Genomic DNA, 21,767 nt, shown 5'->3' with positions numbered 1-21,767 from the left:
AAAGAGTGCAAAGGAAGAATAAAACCTGTTCCCATGGAGCTTATCACTCCAACAATCAAACAGATCACAAGAGAAATAAAACCCTCGCCAAACAGAAAGCACCATGGTTCATGGGGTCGCAAAGAGTCAGACACAACTGAGCAACTGAACTGAAATCAAACAGCTCTAAGTCCCCTCCCAGGCCCCCTCCCCTCTAGAACAGGGTTCCTCAGCTCAGCACCAGTGACATCTGGAGCTGGAGAATTCTTTGTGTTGAAGGTTCTCCTGTGCATCCTGGCCTCTGCTCACGAGGTGCCAGGAGCTCCCTGAGCTGAAACAACCGAAATGTCTCGGTGCTGCCAAAGGTGCCCTAGGGAACAAAACTGGCCCAGCTGGGAACCCCTGCTCTCTAAGCACCCCCCGAAAACAGCCTCCTTACCTGTTCAGGACTTCATAAACTTCTGAGAGATTTGAAACCCTTGGGAAATTGAGTTCCTGTAATTATGGAAAACAAATGAGGGAGAGTAAGACATTTGAGGTTTTGTTTCCTCTCTGCTTAATGGACTTCCCAGGTGGCTGGCTCAGTGGTAGAGTCCGCCTACAGTGCGGGAAACGAGGGTTCAGTCCCTGGTTTGGGAAGACCCCCTGAAGGAGGATATGGCTACCCACACTCCAGTATTCTTGCATGGAGAATCCCATGGACAGGAGGGGCTGGTGGGCTCCAGTCCACAAGGTTACAAAGAGTTGAGCATGACTGAGCATGCGAGCACCTCGGGTATTACCAAGTGGCCATTAAAAGACCTTGAAAACTCCAGGTCCTCTTCACGCACACCTGGTCCTTATTCCTTAACTGTGAATGACAGAGTACCTAGTGTACTTGGTTGGGACCCGATAACCCAGCCTAGAAAAAAACTGCCACATACATATATACAATGGAATATTACTCAGCTATAAAAAAAGAAATGCATGAGTCAGTTCTAATGAGGTAGATGAATCTACATCTACTCCACTCAGCCAGCAAGAGAAAGACAAATACTGTATATTAGCACATACATGTGGAATCTAGAAGGATGGTACTGATGAACATATATGCAGGGCAGCAAAGGAGATGCAGACTGAGAAAACAGCTGGTGCACAGTGTGGGAAGGAGAGGGCACAACAAATCGGGAGAGTAGCGTGGAAACATAGGTATTACCGTATGTAAAACAGATAGCCAGTGGGAATTTGCTGTGGACCCAGGGGGCTCAACCCGGTGCCCTCTGACAACCTAGAGGAGTGAGATGGGGTAAGAGGTGGAAAGGAGACTCAAGAGGAGGAGACATATGTATACCTGTGGCTGATTTATGTTGATGTATGGCAGATACCAACATAATATTATAAAGCAATTGTCCTCCAGTAAAAAAAAAACAAACACTGCCACAAACAACTCATACCATCTTCCCTCAAAGACAAGTGTTTAAGGACTCCATGGCATCAAACTGTGGCCAGGGACTCATATGGTCGCTGGGCAGTCTAAGGACCTGCCAGGTCACCAAGTCCTAGAGTTCACCTTATCTTCACTCCCTCAGATCAGCCCCCACGTCCTCCCCACTTTGCCCTATGACTCAGTTACGTAGAGACGGGCAGCATCACAGCACACCGTCAGAGCTGCAAATATAGGTACGAGCAGTAAGTGTGTCCCTGGGCAAAGACGTACCAAGTAACCCAGTCCCAGTTCTGTGGCGTCAGCTTAAGGCTTTATTTAGAACACTCAGTTTAACTTTTAAGCAGGATCTTAACTAGCTGGATGCTTCTCTTCTCCATGGGCAGTGCACAACCCCAGCCGCACCACAGAAGTCACCTGGCAGCTGGAGAAATGCCGCTCCCAGCCCCTCCACACCAGAGGAGCTAAAGGTGTGGCCCAGGTATCAATATTCACCTTCTCAGGTGATTTTGTTATCTGAGTTGAAATTCCTTGACCCGAATGCTCTGTAAAATTTTTCAAGCGGGGTCCCTGCCCCCCAACCCTGACAACTTTTAAGCACATTGAAACACACACAAGGTATCTACCAAGCTCTAGAATAAGTTGTTCTGTTGACCCATCTAAATAAGCCCATGAACTAGACAGCAATAAGTCAAAGCATGAGAACTTGAAGGAGGGAAAGAAAAAAAGATCACATATAAGCCAATATGACTCACAGGTAGTCAAATTAAAAAACCAATACTGGCTATAAAATATGATAAAAGGGTTCACGAAACAATTTCTGAAAAGAGTGAGAAAGCTAAATGTTCCTGGGACTAATGAAGTGTTCCTTTCCCAAAGGAGTTTAATTACCTTCCAGATATCCTTTGTCACATTCTTGGTGTCAATGAGAACAGGAAATAGGTTGTGGATATTCAGCTTAAACTCATCGTAGCTTTCTGAAGGGAAAGACCCAGGTAGTCAGAAGTGAGTTCACGGTAAAAATGGGAAGAAATTCTCCAATCTAGCTTGTCACCAACACTGGTTACTAAAGCAAATAAAACAAAACAGGAATTGAAAACATCCTTGCTCCTCATCATTAAGGATTTCTGAATCTTAAACCAACCTGACATTACCCTTTGTTACAGCAGAAGTCGAACAGTTTTCCATTAAATTCAGACTATTGTCTATAACCAACCTTAGTTAATGCAGTTTGCAAAGTTGTAGTCAATGGTAAAAGGGAGAAAGATTACTGAAAAGGCAAATGTGAAATCTGTAAATAACTGTTCAGAGAAAAATCCACTAAGTTAAAAATTGTAAGTGCCTTGATAAAAATCACCTATAATTTGAATATTTGTCAAAATTATACCACATACCTTTTAAAGAGGCTCACTGCAAAACCAACAAACCAAAATCTCTCTGCTCACCCTCTCCTCATTAACCTCCCATTTCCTATTCCCTGACGGCAGTGATCTTCAATTTTTTCCTTTGGTGTGTACTCCCACCACTTCTAAACAAAGCTTATGCTGCTCAGTGGTCTCCCAGTTTGGGGCATTAACTCTGGACCCCCACAAGGTGAGAGGATCGCCTGCCCCGCCCTGGGCCACTCACCACCCCCAGCACCTGCACAGCTCTCTCCATGGGGCCAGCCGGTTGCCTCCAGGGGCCTTTCTGCCATAGCTTTTGTTTCAGCAATTTCTTTGTTTGCCTGTCTGCTTAGTTTGGGGGAAGTGATTATTTGACACTTAATTCTTCCCCAAATCTCTCAAGATGCTCAAACTGAGGTGTTTTATTAATTCATTTCCTAGAAAAATCTCAGGGAAACTGTTCACCCCTTTCCAGCTATGCTAGTGTTTTCTAATGCCTTGACCACCTGATGCAAAGAGCCGACTCACTGGAAAAGACCTTGATGCTGGGAAAGACTGAGGGCGGGAGAAGGGGGTGACAGCGGATAAGACGGTTGGACGGCATCATTGACTCAATGAACATGAGCTTGAACAAACTCTGGGAGACAGTGGAGGACAGGCAAGCCTGGTGTGCCACAGCCTATGGAGGTGCAGAGAGTGCGATATGACTGAGCGACTGAACAGCAGAATAGTGTTCTCTGAGCAGTGTTAGTTCATTTAATCCCCAATTCTGATACTATGATCATCCCCATTTTACAGACAAGAAAAGAGAACAGCTACATTAAAGTAACTTGCTCAGGATCATGTGTAACAAGGGATGGAATGAGGATTCAAGCATGACTCTTGAATGCATGCTGTTAACACTCCATCACACTGCAGTGTGTCCAACAGCATCCGTCATGGAAAAGACCGGGACAGCCATTAGACAGTACCGTATGGCCACTGAAATGATTTCAAGTTAAGGACATAAATAAATGCTTTGGGTGAGTGGAAAAAAAGCCAAACGGAATAAAATACATTGTGTGGTCAAATATGTAAAAGCCAAAACAAAGGAAAAAGCAAATTAAGATTATGTGTGTGTGTGCTACCGACTCTTTGCGACCCTATGGACTACAGCCCACCAGGGTCCTCTGTCAATGGCATTCTCTAGGCAAGAATACTGGAGTGAGTTGCCATTTCCTCCTCCAGGGGATCTTCCCAACCCAGGGATGAAGCTCAGGTCTCTTACATCTCCTGCATTGGCTGGCAGGCACTTTACCAATGCGACACCCGGGAAGCCCATGGAAAAGTCAAAACAGAAGAAAAAGCAAAAAGTGTAAGAATTACAGCCGTGATTAAAGGCAAGTTTGTTTTTTCTGCACATCTCTGATTTCACTAAGTTTTACAGTGAGACTGAACAACTTCTGTAATGTGGGGGTGGGGGGTGGGGAGTATCAATCAAATATAAGTTTTTCTCCCTGAGAAAGTCACCTGCTGCTGCTGCTAAGTCGCTTCAGTTGTGCCCGACTCTGTGCGACCCCATAGATGGCAGCCCACCAGGCTCCCCCGTCCCTGGGATTCTCCAGGTAAGAACATTGGAGTGGGTTGCCATTTCCTTCTCCAGTGCATGAAAGTGAAAAGTGAAAGTGAAGTCACTCAGTCGTGTCCGACTCAGCGACCCCATGGACTGCAGCCTTCCAGGCTCCTCTGTCCATGGGATTTTCCAGGCAAGAGTACTGGAGTGGGTTGACATTGCCTTCTCCGAGAAAGTCACCTAGTTCCAGGAAAACAGTAACAGGCACAGATGCGCCGGACCTCTCTGGAAACCCGATGCCTGTAGGGGCTGCTCAGGAGCACAAAGCCGGGCCCACCCCCCTGCCCGATGGCAAGCTGAGTCAGAGGAAGGAGAAGGATGGGTCGGCCCTACCTGGGAGAGGTCTGAAGAACTTCTCATGGAGATGCAGCAGATCCATCATCATGTTATGTCCCACTAAGGGCTACTTGGAGGAAATCAACAGGTGAGAGAAATGAAATTTTAAAAATAAAACAAACGCTGTAGACTAACTGCTGTCTCTGCCAAAGGGTGTAGCTTTAGAACCCACTGCATTCTGATGACATGGTAATTCCATCCCCACACGCAATCCACTCCCGTGAAAGGCAGCCGGACTGCTCAAATGCTAGAAAGGCAAACCAGTGGGTCAGAGGGACTTGAGGCCCCAGCCACACTGGGATCTAAGCCGTGAAGCAGACACACGCGGTCCCCAAGCAGTTTTAAGTCAATTTGTATTGAAATGCCTGTGTGCACGAAAGGAGCAAGGGAATGGTAATATTTCACAGGGACAGTCTTTCCCCAAATTAGTCTATCATGACTTTGTAAAACAAGGTTAGATCCACAAAGTTAGTTAACAAAAAGAAACCACTCATTTTAAGGAATCTGAGTTTACTGTTGAAGGACTCATTTGTCTCTACAGTCAGATACAAAACACTGCAAAAAGACCAAGGAAAGAGAATTCTCTCCCTACCTTCCGGGCTTTCACCAGCATCTGGAAAAACACAGAAAAGCCCCTTGCAGAGAGAAGAATCTTCTCCTTCCAGCAGCTCTCTCGATCACAGGAGGTGGTCTCAAGATACCAGCGGTGCTGCGTACTCACCTTCTTCACAATCACCTGAGCGCAAGAGGAGGAGACAAGCTCCCGCATCCTGGGAATGCTCCCAGGCTCCACCGCTGGTGCATGGGTTTAGGCTCTGCAGTGGCAGGTGGGATCTTGCCGGGCCAGGAATCAAACCCATGTCTCCTGCGATGGCAGGTGGACCCTTTACCACTGAGCCACCAGGCAGACGCCCCAAGGCCTCTCTGGGGTTCCCAGGTGGCGCTGGTGGTAAAGAACTCGCCTGCCAATGCAGGAGACGTAAGAGACACAGTTTCCATCCCCATTTTCCATGGGTCGGGAAAATCCCCTGGAGGAGGAAATGGCAACCCACTCCAGTATTCCTGCCTGGAGAATCCCAAGGACAGAGGAGCCTGGCCTACAGTCCATGTGGTCGCAAAGAGTCGGACATGACTGAAGGGACTTAGCATGGAGCATCCCGGGAATGGGGCCAAAGAAGTGGTCCCTCATGTCAAACGGGAAGGAGTGGGGGAAGAAGCCTTTCACAGAGGCCCGATTTGGCCAAATGAGACAGAAATGATGGGGGCTGGCCCCTCCAGGTGGGAACTCACCCCTTGGTCTCTCAGCACCGTCCAGATGTCAGGGAGGGCCTTCCTCAGTACGAGCTGGACCTCGAAGGCCTGGAAGCCTGCAGCAAGGAAACAAGGCTTGCACGGAACCACCAGAGACGCTGGCAGGGCAGCTCACCCTCCCCTCAGGAGAAGCCTCGCAGGCAGCAACAGCAGAGAGATGGAGGAAGCACGTGGGAAGACAGCTCTTCGCTGTCCCCAGGCCGAGTGACGGGGGCGGCCCGGCATGAACCAGGGCAGCTTTCTCTGAGTCTCTGATCTCAGGGCCACTCTCAAACGGAGGACCCCAAAGAGCCTTTGTGTGTGTGGGTTACAGGTCTTGATGTCCACCATGTCAGAAATTAAAACCATACACATGACACTAAAAACTGTAAGGTTTGAAAAATAATAAACCCATTACACTTTTGCCTATGATTGTGTGACGCCACGCACTGGTTATTTGGAGAATGTTGGTTTCCTGATTATACACACCACCTTCCACATGCTCACATATCATGAGATGCCATCAAGACACACTCGTACATGTGGCCACTGATCTCATCAGAAAGTCTCATAAAGCTGTCGAGCTAACCGTGAGAGATGAAATCTCAAATTTCAGTTTCTGACTGAAAGCTCAAATCTCATCTCTACTAAACACTAGGGGTTAGTCTTCCTGAAGACAAGGCTTACTTTTTTCACTTGAGAAGGTGACTGAAAATACCCACATCAAAACAACCAGTCAGTTCCTTCAAGTGAAAATTATATTCCTTTGGGGAATTCCCTGGCAGTCCAGTGATTAGGGTTCCTTGCTTTCACTGCCAAAGGTTTAAGGTTCAATTCCTGCTCAGGTGACTAAGATCCCACAAGCCTCACAGCATGGCCAAGAAAAAAAAAATTACTTTCCTTAAAAAAAAAATTAAAAAAAAAATGGAAGGCAGCTAACTCAGCTCTCAACACAAAATCCTGCCCAAGTGCTTTTCCTTGAGGTAACCACTGTACTGCAGGAAGCAGCAGCCACATTTCACGCACATTTATTTCTTCCATACTTCTATTGATGCACAGAACGTTGTAAAAGACGAGCAATGAAATGTTGAAATTTAATAAAACTAAGAATTATTATTTCACTCACAAGGTTCTTCAGTCAGAATTTTTTTAAACTGGAAGTGGCAACAAAGAACATGAGTGCTGTGCGGCCAGATGCTCCCACGCCACCTGTGCGGAGGCGCCAGGGGCATCACTCACAGGGGCTGCGGGACCGCCAGTGCAGATGGCACAAGGACAGCAGCAAGCAGCAGCCAAACCATGTTTTCAGAACCATTCTGACCTCATGGACCCTGTGGAAAGGGTCTCAGCAACCCCTGGGGTCCAATGACCAAGGCTGAGAACTGCTAATGTAGGGCAGCAACCCCACACTGAACTGTGGGGGAAACATTCAGAGATTAACAGAAATAAAGAAAGAGTCCAAGGGGCACTAAGGATTGGGATGAAAAGGATGGTGCTGAGCAGAACCTGACTTCCTCAACCTTAAAATTAAGAACAGGTGGACAGCCCCCCAACCTCCCACCCGAGGTCAGAGCTCCATCTAATCACAGGGACCACGTGTCTGCTGAGCCGACACCCAGGGTCCACCGGAGGAGAAGGGATGCTCCCCACAGGTGACAGTTCCTGCTCCCAGCTCCCAGGTCGGGGGGCCGCCCCTGCCTACCAGCAATACCAGGGAGGGTCATCCAGTCCCCTTCCTCCGCCAGGTCCAGCCAGCGCGTCACCTCGTCAATCACCACCTTGATCTGGTCTTTGTCCAGAGAGCTGAAAATGGGCACGTGAGACAACACTAATGCGGGAGGGGATTCTGAAGGCGCCCGTTTTCACCCTGTGATCCTGGCAAGAAAACGGACCCCAGAAAGACCATTTCTTTTCCGAGTCTTGTGTCGCAAGAGGAAACCAAACACCTGGCCTCCACCCTCGGGTCTGTCCACAGGGGCAGGCCCCCCTCCCGCTGACCGGCCTGTGGGGGGAAGGGGCTGGGAGACAACCAACACTAAGGGAGCCTATCGGGTCCGTCTCCTCAGTGCCCCTCTCAGAGGTGGAAAAGCACCATCTGGTGAAGAATGGAAAAGAAAGGAACTTTGGTAAGTACATCTTTTCCTGTGTTAGATATACAAGAACACTGTGTCACATGGAGAAAAGGAAAGCCTTTTCTCGAACATTTGAACATAACAGAAGATTAAAAATTCAAGTTGCTTTTCCCTTCCAAAGCAGTATTTTTATATAAAACCAAGAACAAGGATAAAATTCCAACGTTACATAATGATTTGGACCAGACAATCATAACATTCCAGAATTAAAAGCTGTCTAATTTAACCCTCTCACCGATAAAGGCAAAGAATCGAAAACCCAAGGAACTTAAAGGATTGGCTCAGAACCGCACAATGCTCAGCAGACCTGGGCCCAGGTGGCGGCTCCTTCCAGCGCACAAGGCCACTGAGCAGGCCTGGCCCAAGCCCCACAGCACGACCGGGTTAACATACAACAACAGGCACTGGAGGCCAGAGAGACAAGGCAGAGACCCTGCCCTCGGGGAACACACAGATCAAACTCATGGGGCAACATGACCAAGCTGAGCTATAGGGCCACATGGTCAAGGTTACCTGTGACCTGCCTTGAAAAACCCTAAGGCTCTCACAGGAAGTCCCACAGAGCCATTTTCCCCCTCTAGCACTGGAATGGAGTTCCTGCCTCTTTGAGGACCAAGTTAAGAGTCAGTTCTTTTGCCCCTTCATCCCACGCTATGCAGTGAGAGGTTTCTGATCTCAGGCATAGGAACGGCATACCAGCACTCCGGGCTGTCATGTGTGGCTGAGCCCAGCTTAAGGGGACAGTGTGAGGTTACCACGTCCAGCAAAGCCAGAAACACAGCAGCAACAAAGAAACCTACAGAGCACCCGGAGAAGCGGGCTTTACCTGCGAACTTTCCAGTTCCCAGTCAGAATGTTGTGCTTAATTTTCTTCTCCTGTTCTTCGTTCATATAGGGGATCCCATTTTTGAGAAACTAAAGACAGGGAGAGACCAGGAAACGAGTCAGTGGCATCATCTGTGTGACAGCACAGAAAGAAACCTTTGTCGTCCGCTTGTACGTGGACAAGTCAGAAGGGCGACAGGAAGCGGACTGGGACCAGGTGGACACCCGGCCCCTCAACCCTCTGGGCCCCCTCCTCCCAGGCCATACCTTGTTATAGTCGAAGCCATACTGGTTCAAAAACTGAACACTGGAAGCCTGGAAAGAGAACTCTGAGTCCAAAACCCCAAATGTCGTAGGGAAGAGGAAGAAGTTACATGAATGAGCTACATACCTAGCAACAAAAACAAACAGAAGGAGAAAAAGACAGAAAACACTTAAAATTCTGGCTCATGGAGCAGGCTTCCTAGTGGGCTCCTCCTTCCCCTTGAGAAGTCCAGCTGACCCCTGAACAACATGGGGGTTAGGGGCACCAGCTGTTCTTACAGCCAGACATCTGAGTATACTTTAGAGCCTGCCCTGGGTCCAGCCACAGGCCCTCTGCACCCACAGACCCCACTGTGGGGCGTACAGTACCACAGTGTGTATTTAGTGAGTGTAAGTGGGCTCAGGCAGTTCAAACCCTGTGTTATTCAAGAGTTCGCTGTATTTGAATGCCAGCTGTGTTTCAAGTACTATGACTGGTGCTGGGGGCCAGTGAACAAAGGCACACAGTCTGACCCCCACTGAGAGAGGGGGGTGCCATTCACATCCTTTCTGGCCGCTGGGGCCTGGGAGCTGCGTCCCCCTCATTGTAACACTGCTGACTGCAATCCTGAAGAAACACACAGGAGTGAAGGACGCGTGGCAAGGGGCACTGACGGTCCAGGGGGTGCTGGGAGAGCCCCCAGGGACGGTGCTGCTTTGAGAGACTTGAAGGGCCAGCCGGCGTCTGCAGGGGAGGCGGGGTGGCGGGCCCGGGAGCAGGGAGACTGTGGGGCATCCAGGGCCAAAGGGGTCAGAGCCTGAAGCAGAATTTGAAGGGGGAGCAGGTGGAGAAGAGAAACAGGCGAGAGCCAGGTGTTTCGCCAAAGGTCTTTATACATACTTGTTCGACTCGCCTTCAATACTGGAGAACACAGACAATCCTAGAAGAGTGATGGTGGACAGAATGAATGCCAAGAGAAAAGCTACCGGAAGCTAACTCAAAAAACGTCCTGCACATATCCCCTCTAGCACTGGAATGGGGTTCTTGCCTCTCTGAGTATCAAATCAGGAGTCAGTTCTTTACACCCAAAGTTACTACATAGGCTTTAGGATAAATTCTAAAAAAGAAACAAAGGAAGGAAGAAAGGAATGAAGGGAGGAAGGGAAAGAGTCAAAACATGAGAACCGTCAAACTGTAATTCACACAAATTCCTGAAATAACTGTAAATGGCTGTTCAAACACAGAATATTGACACTTACAGTTTTATTAGTTTTTAGTTTATTAATTTTTATTGCAGTATAGTTGCTTTACAAGACACTTTTATAGTTTTAAAACAAGAGACACTAAAATATATGAAGATTTACACATTTGAACAATTTTTAAATGTTTGTGTTGTTAAAAAGATCAAAAGTAAAAGACTTTGAAGAAGGGGGAAACAATACGAACGTATTCAAGTGCTGTTTCCCATACTTTCAAAGAGGTCTCACAATTAAACACAATCACAACAGAAAAACAGCAGGACTTCCCTCATGATACAGTGGATAAGAAACTGCAGGCTGATGCAGGGGTCATGGGGTTGGTCCCTGGTCTTGGAAGATTCCACATGCCTCGGGCAACTAAAAGCCCGTGCTCTGCAACAAGAGCATCCTACGCTCCAAAGGATGCACAAAGAGCAGCCCAGGGCACTGCAACTAGAGAAAGCCCTCCCGCACAATGAAGATCCAGCATCCAAAAATAAATAAGAAAACAGCAAAGGACAAATAAATAAGAAAACAGCAGACAGACAGCGAACACACACAGGTGTTACTCATTCACAGGAAAAGCAACAATCAGTAAAATATCTCAGGACCTGTTTTTTTTTTAAACAGTTTTACTGAAATACAGCCATGCTCAATTCATTTATGTATTAACTACAGCTGATTCCTCATTAACAAAGGCAGCACTGAGTTGTTGTAACTTCATATGTAGACCATATGACCCACAAAACCTAAAATATTTACTTTGGTCTTTTACAAGTACACCAAACACATACACTCAGGACTGCACAGTAATATATAAGAGCTAAGACAGTCAATGCAACCTTGTTTCATCACATACAAATGGCAACCAAAGCATTCATCATTAGGAGATAGAGCCAAACCATACACAGAGTTAGGAGTGCTAAACAAATAAATTACCACATGTAAAGTAGACAGCCAGTGGAAATTTGCTGCATGATACAGGGAGCTGAAATCAGGTGCTCCGTGAAAACCTAGAGGGATGGGGTGGGAGATTTAAGACGGAGGGGACATTCGTATACCTATGGCTGATTCATGGTGATGTATGGCAGACACCAATGCAATATTTAAAGTAATTTCCTCCAATTAAAAAAAAAATTTTTTTAACTGAACCGGAAATCTGTATAAGCTGATATAGAAAAAGCTCTATTTGCGGGGGCGGGGGGGGGGGGATATGCAGAACAACATATTTATAGTATAATCTTGCTATGTATGATTTTTGCTTAAAGAAAACATACACTTTCCCCTGGAAGATGGTCCAAGTGCCTCAATGTTGATTCCGGCATGGAGATCAAGTTTCTACTTATTCTGAAGAGTTAGGTCTCTCAGGCAAGACATGGCCAAACACCAAACGAGCATGCAAAATGACAGCCAGTGTCTCAGAACGGCGCCAAAGAGGTTTTACCAGTAGGAAACACAGAGACAATAAAAAAAAAGGTTTTTTTCAATAACTCAAAACAAACAGCTGAAGGTTAAACTCACCGATCTGACAGATGGTGAACTGCTGAACACTCTGACGGGTCTTTAGATACCACTCTGATGGCAAGTCAAACAGACTGTGAGAAAAACAGACGTCTCAGTCCAGAGGCAAAGAGATGCTATCAAGGCAGCAGCCTCCACGCTGGGTTAGCAGCTCTCAACCAGGGCAGCGCTTTCCTTGTTACAACAACTAGGGAACCTGCCTTTTGTGGAAAGCCAGCCAGGTCCGCAACCCCCCCCCCCCCCCCCCCCCCCCCCCCCGCAAAAAGCTGTCCTGCCCAGCTGCTGCCAACAGGGTGCCCGCTACTAAGTAATGCTGGCCAACCAGGGCACAAAAGAGGCTTTCCAGCCCAGCTCTAAGGCAGCTTTAGCTTTACCTGATCTGCTGGGGCCCAGACAGGTTAGAACGAAGGCCCGTGAACTCTATGTCCAGACCTGCAGGGAAGGCAAAAAAAAAAAAAAAAAAAAAGAGTCCCCAGGCACAGACCATCGCAAGGCTCTTCATGCTATAAACGCTGCAGGTAGCAAAAGCACTGGCTCACCTTCTTGGCACTCGAGAAGCCAGGTGAGGTCGAGAAAGGAAAACAGGGAGCCAAAGCGAGGATGCCAGGCCACCCCATTCCACCTGGACTACACGGGGGCTACGAATGGAACTGCTGACCAACATCCCACTGCCCAAACTTGAGGAGTCCCACTGTCCTTCCGAGGAGCCCTGCTTGAGTCTCCTGTGGCCTGGAGACCACCCGGCTGGGCCTCACCTCTCCCGCCCGGTCTGGCCCGAGAACCATACCCTCCCCAGGAGCGCCGGCCAGCCGGCTCCGGCGCCAAAGCCTGGGATCCCGGGGCCTTACCCACGAAGTCCGCACCCAGGACGAGCTCCTGCAGCAGAGGGAGGCTCTGCTCAAACTCATCGGCGCCTATGTCCATGGCCACGCAGCAGCTCGGCGGAGGGCGCCCAGTGAGTGCGGCCACGCGTCGCCTCGCACTTACACGCAAGCGCCGCGCCGGCGCCTTAAAGGGCTCGCGGAGAGGAGGGGGGGCGGAGTGAAGAAACGCACAGCCCCCGCGCGCGCCCACCAGCCCCGGCAGGCAGCGCACCTGCCTGCCCACAGGTGTTTCATCTTGTATTTATTTGATCCCCTAGGGTTAAGGATCGCTTAGACCCCCGCCCTAGCAATCAAAGGTCGTTTACGCTCCGCAACAATTCCTTTGCAATCCCTATAAGGGGAGAATGTCATTTATGTAGACCTGGAATATTAAGAAGCTTCTGCACATCAAAGCAAACTATTAGCAAGGTGAAAAGACAGCCTTCAGAATGGGAGAAAATAATAGCAAATGAAGCAACCGACAAACAACTAATCTCAAAAATATACAAGCAACTCCTACAGCTCAACTCCAGAAAAATAAACGACCCAATCAAAAAATGGGCCAAAGAACTAAACAGACATTTCTCCAAAGACATACAGATGGCTAACAAACACATGAAAAGATGCTCAACATCACTATCAGAGAAATACAAATCAAAACCACTATGAGGTACCATTTCACGCCAGTCAGAATGGCTGCGATCCAAAAGTCTACAAATAATAAATGCTGGAGAGGGTGTGGAGAAAAGGGAACCCTCTTACACTATTGGTGGGAATGCAAACTAGTACAGCCACTATGGAGAACAGTGTGGAGATTCCTTAAAACACTGGAAATAGAACTGCCTTATGATCCAGCAATCCCACTGCTGGGCATACACACTGAGGAAACCAGAAGGGAAAGAGACACGTGTACCCCAATGTTCATCGCAGCACTGTTTATAATAGCCAGGACATGGAAGCAACCTAGATGTCCATCAGCACATGAATGGATAAGAAAGCTGTGGTACATATACACAATGGAGTATTACTCAGCCATTAAAAAGAATACATTTGAATCAGTTCTAATGAGGTGGATGAAACTGGAGCCTATTATACAGAGTGAAGTAAGCCAGAAGGAAAAACATAAATACAGTATACTAACGCATATATATGGAATTTAGAAAGATGGTAACAATAACCCTGTGTACGAGACAGCAAAAGAGACACTGATGTATAGAACAGTCTTATGGACTCTGTGGGAGAGGGAGAGGGTGCGAAGATTTGGGAGAATGGCATTGAAACATGTAAAATATCATGTAAGAAACGAGTTGCCAGTCCAGGTTCGATGCACGATACTGGATGCTTGGGGCTAGTGCACTGGGACGACGCAGAGGGATGGTATGGGGAGGGAGGAGGGAGGAGGGTTCAGGATGGGGAACACATGTATACCTGTGGCGGATTCATTTTGATATTTGGCAAAACTAATACAATTATGTAAAGTTTAAAAATAAAATAAAATTAGAAGAAAAAAAAAAAAAGAGGCAATGGTAGGACAAAGTAGTGCCCGAAAGAGTAAAAACAGACCAGTAAACAGAGCCTGAAGGAACTGCAATAAAGCAGGTACTGCAGCCATGGTGCGGGGATAGGGGGCCCGCATAGCCTCTGGTTTTTAAATCACTTCTTGCCACCTTGGCCATCACTGTTAACATAAGTTTGCCCCGTACCCTCCTCTCCTCCCCGGTCCCCTTTTCCCTACTTGGCATTGCTGTTGCCTTTGTAACACCATTTATCATACTTGCTATACCAAGTCTCAAAAATTGCCCAAACTGAAGGAATTCTTGATACTGAGATGATCTAGATCCTATGCCTCCAAGAAAAAAATCCCCACCAGGTGGTGCAGTGGTAAAGAATCCACCTGTCAGTGAGGGAGAGGTGGGTTTGATCTCTAAGTGCCCAAGATCCCCTGGAGAAGGAAATCACAACGCATTCCAATATTCTTGCTTGGGAAATTCCACGGACAGAGGAGCCTGTCCAGTTTTAGTCCATGGGGTCACAGACTCCACTAATCAACTGAACCACTACCATTTACAGGTGAACCCTGTTGTCAATTTCCAAAGCCACACTACCCCAGTCCATGGTCTTGTGTCCTCCCTTGAATTCTAGACTTGTTTTGACAGCCTTTTAGAACTGTGGTCTTTAAGATGAGAGAAGAAAATATTAAAACTATCATGGTGGTGGTGTTAGACACAGTCGTGCCTGACTCTGTGACTCCATGGACCCTGCTAGGCTCCTCTGTCCATGGGAATCTCCAGGCAAGAATACTGGAGTGGGTGGCCATTCCCTTCTCCAGGGGGATCTTCCCAACCCAGGGTTCAAACCCAGATCTCCTGCATTGCAGGCAGATTCTTTACCATCTGAACCACCAGGGAAGCCCAGAACTATTAATACATACCTATAAATGTCTTTACTGTAATAGCTACAGATCAAAAGGAAAACTAAGCATTGCATTCTGAAAGCCTCTCAGAATGAATCAAACTTTCAAAAAATGTTGATTGCATACATTTTCCTTTTAAAATAATACCCTGAATATTCAGATTGATGATAGCAATATTATTTCACTTCTATATAAATACAGAATTGGACTTCATATTTAAAATGTGGGGGGAATATGCTAGAAGCCACTGTGCTTACTGGCTCTTCCTCACCACATTTCTTAAATAGCCAAGATCAGTTAACACCTTACTCTGACTTAATCACTCATTTAAGAGACCTGCCATGATTCCCATCTACCCTACCTCAACTTTAAATTAACCCAAATGCACTTCAGGCTCCATCTCCCAACAGCTTCTCTAGATGGTATAGACACCTTATTTCCTTTTCTCACTGCATTCCTTTCTTCAAATCTGGCTCTGTTAGGATCCAGGAGCCCAATAAGGTTAGGATTTGCTCTTATCTTTGCATTACTGTTTATAATAAACTGATACTGACATCTCCTACTTAAAAAAAAAGCCTCCACACCTGAGCAGCAACAGTTCTCATTTACTGAGACCACCTGCTATGACCAAGTGCACAAACCTTTAATGTGTATCCTTGCCACCAAGAGTTCATAGTTGGGAGAAAATGCCATATAACTAAAAAATAAGAGTTAATAATATACCTTTATTCTTTAACTTATAAACAACAATTTAATTTGTCCTTCAGAAGTCAATTACAATTGGCAACAATTTTTCTCAGACACTTCTCTCACGTCCAAGAACGAAGAATTCAGCCCTGGATTTAAGACAAACATACTGAAGGGGAGAAGGAGACAACCTTAACTAATAACATTCTGCTGTTAATTTTTGTATAAAACGTCCAAGCTGGCAGTTCTTCCCGAGGCGCTTTTCTGATGAATGAAGAGCTGACAGCTTTCATTTACAAGTTCCAAACAATGCTTCTGCTTCATTCATAGATTCTCCGAGGCTCCTGCAGCACCACACCACCCTCTATCATGCCAATCTGTAGTCGTTTCATCTGGTTTTGAAGATCAAGAAAGAAGGAAAAGATGAAGTTAACACTAAAAGCTGACCATAAATAGCTCACTTCTTAAGAGGAAGAGAAATAAACCACCGATCTGCTCCTTGCTAACTTCCCAGCCTACACTGTTTTTTTCAGAAAGTGATCTTAATAATGACACAGATAAAAGAAGGTGTAGAGATGTTAAGGATTAGCAGTATTTGAAAATATTCTGTGGACAAGATGATACTATATGAACGGCAGAGAAGTCAACATTACAGCTATAGAATTGGTCGCATGGGTTTGAACCCTGCCCAGCACCACACTGAGCCAGTCAGCCAACCTCAGCTAACTTACAGAAGAGAGACCATGAGTCCTGATGCTAAGGCTGCTGTGAAGCTGAAGTGAGGTACCGCGCATCAGGACACTTAACTCAGGCTCAGACACTTGGAAAGAACTTTATAAACAAACTACTATTATGTAAGTATCTAATGTCAAGAATTAACACGACACCTCCTAACTAAGTAGTGAGAACAAAAATACCGAGTCTGACGCTGCCTCCCAAGGCGTGGGTTGGTAGACCATGAAGTTGATTCCTGCTTCCAAGCACCGCTGTGCCAGCACTCGTCCTACACTCTCACAAGCCACCACACTTTTGGTGCTATAAAGGTGCTTCTTAATGGCCCATTCACGAGTGGAGGCTGACACCACAACCTGGCCGTTGCGATGCTCAACAAGCGCTTCTATGTGATGCTGGCTCCTTATAACTCGCAACCTACACAAGGTGAGAGGAGGACAAAAATCATAGAAGAATTCTAAAGACAAATGACTTCAGGTGAATAAGTGCAAAAGTACTTCTCAAGAATGCAATGTCTCGTTCATTTATGTCAACATACTCAACCTGGTTTTTACTTGGGAGAGTTGTTTTCCCTCTGCCTTTATGAGGATATCCTCAATAGTAAACCAAACATTTCTACTTAGCCTCAAATATCCAGAAGAAAGTTGGCATTTTAGAGCTGAGATTTACACAGTATCTACTTCAAAAAAGGAACTGAGGAGGCAGAGCTAACTTGCTGACTCTTCACTGGATAAAGATATACTTACTCTGTATTTTCCAAAATAAATGTAAGATGGCTCAAACATTTAAATATAAAAACAGAAGTCATGTGAGTACTAGAAGACAACATATTTTTAAACAATCTCAAAGTAAAATAAGCCTATTTAACTATATCAAGCTAGTTAACATAACATCAAACTATATCCTATGGCTTTTATAAAAAAGAAAAAAAGTGAGTTTTCTGCATGCTAAGAAAAACAAAAAAAAACAGTAAAGTCAACAGGCAAACAAAGAAACAAAAAATATTTTAAAATCATATATTGTTCAAAGAGCTAATTACCATAATATATAAAAAGCCTCCTATCATCAATAAGAAAATGACCAGTAACTTACTAGGCAAAGGATTTGGACAGACTGTTCACAGAGAAGGAAACTATTAATGACTCTTAAAACCCATGAATATATGCCCAATCTCAGTGCTAAACTGCATGCATGAGACAATTAATTGCAACACTGGTTGAAATAATAAAAGATAATCATCAATCCGGAATCAATGAATTAAAACAGTCACGCAATGGTATTTTACAGTAACTTTAAAGTTATTTTACACAGTTAAGAACAAAGTAGCACTTTATGCTGCTACTGCTGCTGCAAGCATTTATTGAACACTGACTGTACCAGGGAGTCCTAATTGTTTACAGGTACAGCTCATGTCTCAAACTAATCCCATTATCCTTTCTTTCCTTTTGGGCTGCAGAAACCAACACAGAAAGGTTAAATAACTTGAGCGATATTACAACTAATGGTAAGAAATGGTCATAGGCAGGATTTAAGTCCAGGAGACTGGCTCCAGAGCCAATGTTCCCAACCAACACAAAATACTTCCAAGACGTATTCTGTGGCGGAGGTGGGGGTAGTGGTGAAGGAATGGGTGGGGAAATGCAGAACAACATATATGTTAAGATTTATGTTAAAAAAAATTACAAGTTTATACTTATGTGCACAGACTAGCTATAGAAGGGTACATGAGAAACTACTCCTTTTTGGATTTTATAACATTTGCATACATTACACATTTAGAAATTAAGTTCACGATAAAGAAAACACGGGGGGGGGGGGTGCGGAGAAAACGCTGAAATTAGACTATAGAAAGGTTCTTAGTATGAAACAGCATAAAAAGCACTAGATTTAGAAATATGGGTTCTACTCCTGGTTTTGCTGTTAGTCTTAGTAAAAAATCACAAACTCTTAATTCAGTGGTCAACACACTTTTTCTATAAGGGACCAGATTGAAAGCAGAAAGGGTAGTGGGTCCCTGGAGAAAGAGAACCAGGTGTGGCTTTCTTGACCTAAGAGAAGCCATTTTTGACCTAAGCCATTTTGTGATCTAAGATTGGCCACTGTAACTGCTCTTGAATAGGTCTCAGTAATTAATGATCTTAAGGGAAGTAAGGGAATGAAGGAACAAAGGAAAAGCAATCAAGAAACAAAAGAATAAAAGAGAGTCCTGATTCCTCCTCAAGGGACATAGAGAACAATTTGATACCGCCTTGGATTTCTGCACTCAGGTGGAGGAAGGAAATGACGATGCTGACCCTGTGACTTCAACAAACTAAAGCTAGCACTCTGTAGACCTTGGCCCTGATTCTATTCTATACTGAGTGCTCCTCTGCTCAAGCCCCTTCATGAATATGTGTGTAACCTTAACTTAAAACTTCCACAGTTATGCTGTCTGGGGAAACACTGCTTTGAGGAAGACACCCAGTGTTCTCTTTACTTGCTGCAAGTAATAAACCCCTCCCTCTCCTGATCTTGGTTGTGCCTTCTGGCCTGACACCCACCAAGAGGCGAACCTAGTTTTCAGGTAACAATATAGGTCAACTATTCAACTCAGCCACAGTAATACCAGAACAGCCAGGTGAGAATGGGTGGTGGCTGTGTGCCAAGAAAACTTTCTTTGTGGATAAAGAAATTTGAATTTTACAGTTTTCATGTCACAAAATATTCTTTGCATTTTATTTGAACCTTTCAAAAATGTAAAAATATTTAGCTACCAAGCCAGCTTTGGCCCAGGAGCAAAAGTCTGCTGATCCTTGTCTTAAACCATCTGTGCAATAAAAGAGTGGGACTCATTATCTCCAAGGTCACTTCCAATTTTCTACTGGTAGTACTGTGAACAGGACAAATGGGGGGAAGGGGGAGGTAGGTCTCCAATTATTTAAATATCCAAATATTAACAGAAAAGAATAGTTTGAGTGTTTCAAAAAAAATTCTAGACTTAAGAGTCAGATTATTTGAATATGAACTGCCCTGCCACCTTTCTTTGAACCCTCGTGTTTCCTTCCCTAAGCCTCAATTCCCCTGCTCTATAAAATGGGGGAATTTACTGCACTTGCCTCAAAAAGTACTTTTTAGGAGTAAATGAGAAAATGCATATAAAGTGCCTAGCATCAGGTTCCTGGCAAATAGAAAGTATTCAATAATTCACCATCTTTATAACAAAGAATAAACCCCTAACTGCTCTCCTGCCTTTACCACTGCCCCCTTAAAAATCTGTTCTCCTCAAAGGAACCAGAATGATCTTCCATTCAGGCTTAAACTAAAGTCACTTTCCCACTACAATAAAAATAAAGCCCCCAACGCTTCCTTGATTTACAAAGCTAATGACGTGTATCCTACCTACCTCTCCATTCACCTTCTGGCCCAGAGCTCTAGGTACACAAGCCTTGCGGTTCCTCAAACACACCTAGCTCATTCCCACCCTAGCTGTTTTCCTCTATTAGGAACCCTCTTCTTGGCAGATAGTTTGGCTTTTATTCTATTTTCGGAGAGTTTGGGTAGGCAACCAGTCTCCTATTCTTTACCTTTTTTCCATGACACCTATTTATTTACCGTTTGCCTCCCTCTTCCCCTCCTAGACCCAGCACAAGTCTGAGAATCGCCAGCAGCTACCTGGCACGCTCCTTAAACGAACTGCCGTGCAGGGCTGTGTGGTCAACACGGAGCAACTTAATTACCTGTGCCAGAACTCACGGGAGGGCCACACGGTCCCCCAACCCCGCTCTTTTCTGGCCACAGCTAAGAGCTCCAGATTCCGGGGGTTCCGGTTGGTGAACTCTGGGGCAACGGCTTCATTTCCCACGGGGTCCGCCTCAGGCTTCACCACTGGCTTAGCACTGGTCGAGAACGCTGCCACCCGACATCCTAAAGAACAAAAACCACCACATGGATCTTAAGAGAATGACGAATACGGACAAATCAGGAACATGATGTAACTTGTGCCCATCTTCCCCACTTCAGGCCTCGCGCCCTGGAAAAGGTACAAGAGATATGTTCGGTAACGGGGTGTCGTCACCACAGAACCTGGTCCTTAATTTTCTACTAATGTCGTCACCACGCTACCGTTAGCTCCTTTACTTTTCCGTGGGAAATGATGGCTTCCCAGGAGCCTAAAGAATCTGCCTGCCCGGGCAGGACACGCCAGAGAGGCAGGTTCGATCCAGGGTGGGGAAGATTCCCCTCGAGAAAAGAATGGCAACCCACTCCAGTACTCTTGCCTGGAGAATTCCATGGATAGAGGAGCCTGGGTGGCTACAGTCCATGGGGTCGACAGAGTTGGACTCGACTGAGCATGCATAATGCATGCTGCATATACAACGACCATTTGCCAGTGCAGACCCCGGGGTGTAACCTGAGACGAATTACCGGGGTTTCTGCAAACCGGCAACAACTCCCAGGACCGCGACCGAAGCGCCATCGCTGAGGAGAATCGCAGCCAAAGCCTCGGATAGACCTCGCCCTCTTCTCCTCAACGGCGTCCCAAAGAGCCGCCAGCGGCAGCCATACTTACTCAGGGAAAAGCCTTCGAATGACGTAAGGTCGTAGAGGCCTAGATCGCCGCGCTAACGAGCCTCTGCAGCTGAGTGACGGAGAGTGCAATCCGTCATCTCCATTCCTCCAATCAGCGCATACGCTGTGGCGCACGGAGACGCCGGAGCCAGCCAACCACCTCGCAGTGAGCCAGAAGAGGGGTTGGGCACGGTCCGTTAAGCCGGTCCGCGCTTGTCTGCAGCATCCTGCGTCGCTGGCCCGCAAGGCGTTTTGGTACCTTACTTGGGCTCGATAATCGTCGGGCACGCACACACACACACACACACACACACACACACACACACACACACGTTGGTCTCTGCGAGAAAACGGCAGCGCGAGGCGGTTTTCTCTTCAGATGTTATGGTTGTTTTCCCTAATGACTCATGGAGAACCCTTACGCGGTCCCACTCAGGCTCCCAAGCCTGAACTATTGAGGCCGGGAATAGAGCGCTTGTTTTGCGCGCTCTCCGCTCGAGCTCATACTTAAGGAAAACAAGGACGCCGATTTATAAACC

General features: G+C 46.2%; 2 protein-coding genes across 8 annotated transcripts in view; both read right to left on the bottom strand.

Moving 5' to 3' along the window:
- The window catches only part of PNLDC1 (PARN like ribonuclease domain containing exonuclease 1), a 29,089-nt gene extending 13,210 nt beyond the window's left edge, over positions 1-15,879 (bottom strand). For 4 of the 6 annotated variants that reach the window (XR_003036474.2, XM_002690375.6, XM_059889975.1 and 1 more), the window contains exons 1-12: positions 12,834-15,879; positions 12,360-12,417; positions 11,986-12,059; positions 10,127-10,166; positions 9,250-9,373; positions 8,984-9,072; positions 7,728-7,828; positions 6,026-6,102; positions 5,328-5,471; positions 4,733-4,802; positions 2,294-2,379; positions 419-474 (exon numbers count right to left, since the gene is read on the bottom strand). Coding sequence is in view for 5 of the 6 variants with exons in the window: in XM_002690375.6 (XP_002690421.2) it covers positions 419-474; positions 2,294-2,379; positions 4,733-4,802; positions 5,328-5,471; positions 6,026-6,102; positions 7,728-7,828; positions 8,984-9,072; positions 9,250-9,373; positions 10,127-10,166; positions 11,986-12,059; positions 12,360-12,417; positions 12,834-12,909 (995 nt within the window). In the remaining variant the exon portion in view is untranslated. Of the gene's footprint in view, positions 1-418; positions 475-2,293; positions 2,380-4,732; positions 4,803-5,327; positions 5,472-6,025; positions 6,103-7,727; positions 7,829-8,983; positions 9,073-9,249; positions 9,374-10,126; positions 10,167-11,985 lie in introns of all 6 variants that reach the window. The other 2 variants (XM_059889974.1, XM_059889976.1) reach the window with 2 other exon arrangements.
- Positions 15,880-15,966: 87 nt separating this feature from the next.
- Positions 15,967-21,245, bottom strand: MRPL18 (mitochondrial ribosomal protein L18). Of its 2 annotated transcripts, none has more exons than NM_001034608.2 (4): positions 21,085-21,243; positions 20,397-20,583; positions 16,866-17,097; positions 15,967-16,340 (listed from the first exon to the last, which is right to left on the bottom strand). In NM_001034608.2, the coding sequence occupies exons 1-4, from the start codon at positions 21,134-21,136 to the stop codon at positions 16,269-16,271; spliced, it is 543 nt and encodes a 180-aa protein (NP_001029780.1). In that variant the 5' UTR covers positions 21,137-21,243; the 3' UTR covers positions 15,967-16,268. The 2 variants fall into 2 exon arrangements, with proteins under 2 accessions (NP_001029780.1, XP_015328414.1); XM_015472928.3 differs by having other exon boundaries at positions 16,273-16,340; positions 17,015-17,097; positions 21,085-21,245.
- Positions 21,246-21,767: the final 522 nt, after the last annotated feature.

Source organism: Bos taurus, chromosome 9, assembly GCF_002263795.3.
Source record: "Bos taurus isolate L1 Dominette 01449 registration number 42190680 breed Hereford chromosome 9, ARS-UCD2.0, whole genome shotgun sequence".
NCBI lineage: Eukaryota > Metazoa > Chordata > Mammalia > Artiodactyla > Bovidae > Bos > Bos taurus.
This window is presented reverse-complemented; position numbering and strand designations above follow the sequence as displayed.

Coding starts and splice junctions, on each gene's coding strand:
- MRPL18 (NM_001034608.2), bottom strand. CDS start 21,136: ATGGCGCTTCGGTCGCGGTCCTGGGAGTTGTTGCCGGTTTGCAGAAAC. Junction 20,584..21,084: donor GCCGGTTTGCAGAAACCCCG/GTAATTCGTCTC, acceptor TTTGTTCTTTAG/GATGTCGGGTGGCAGCGTTC. Junction 16,341..16,865: donor GGGAGGCAGCGTCAGACTCG/GTATTTTTGTTC, acceptor CTTCAAAACCAG/ATGAAACGACTACAGATTGG.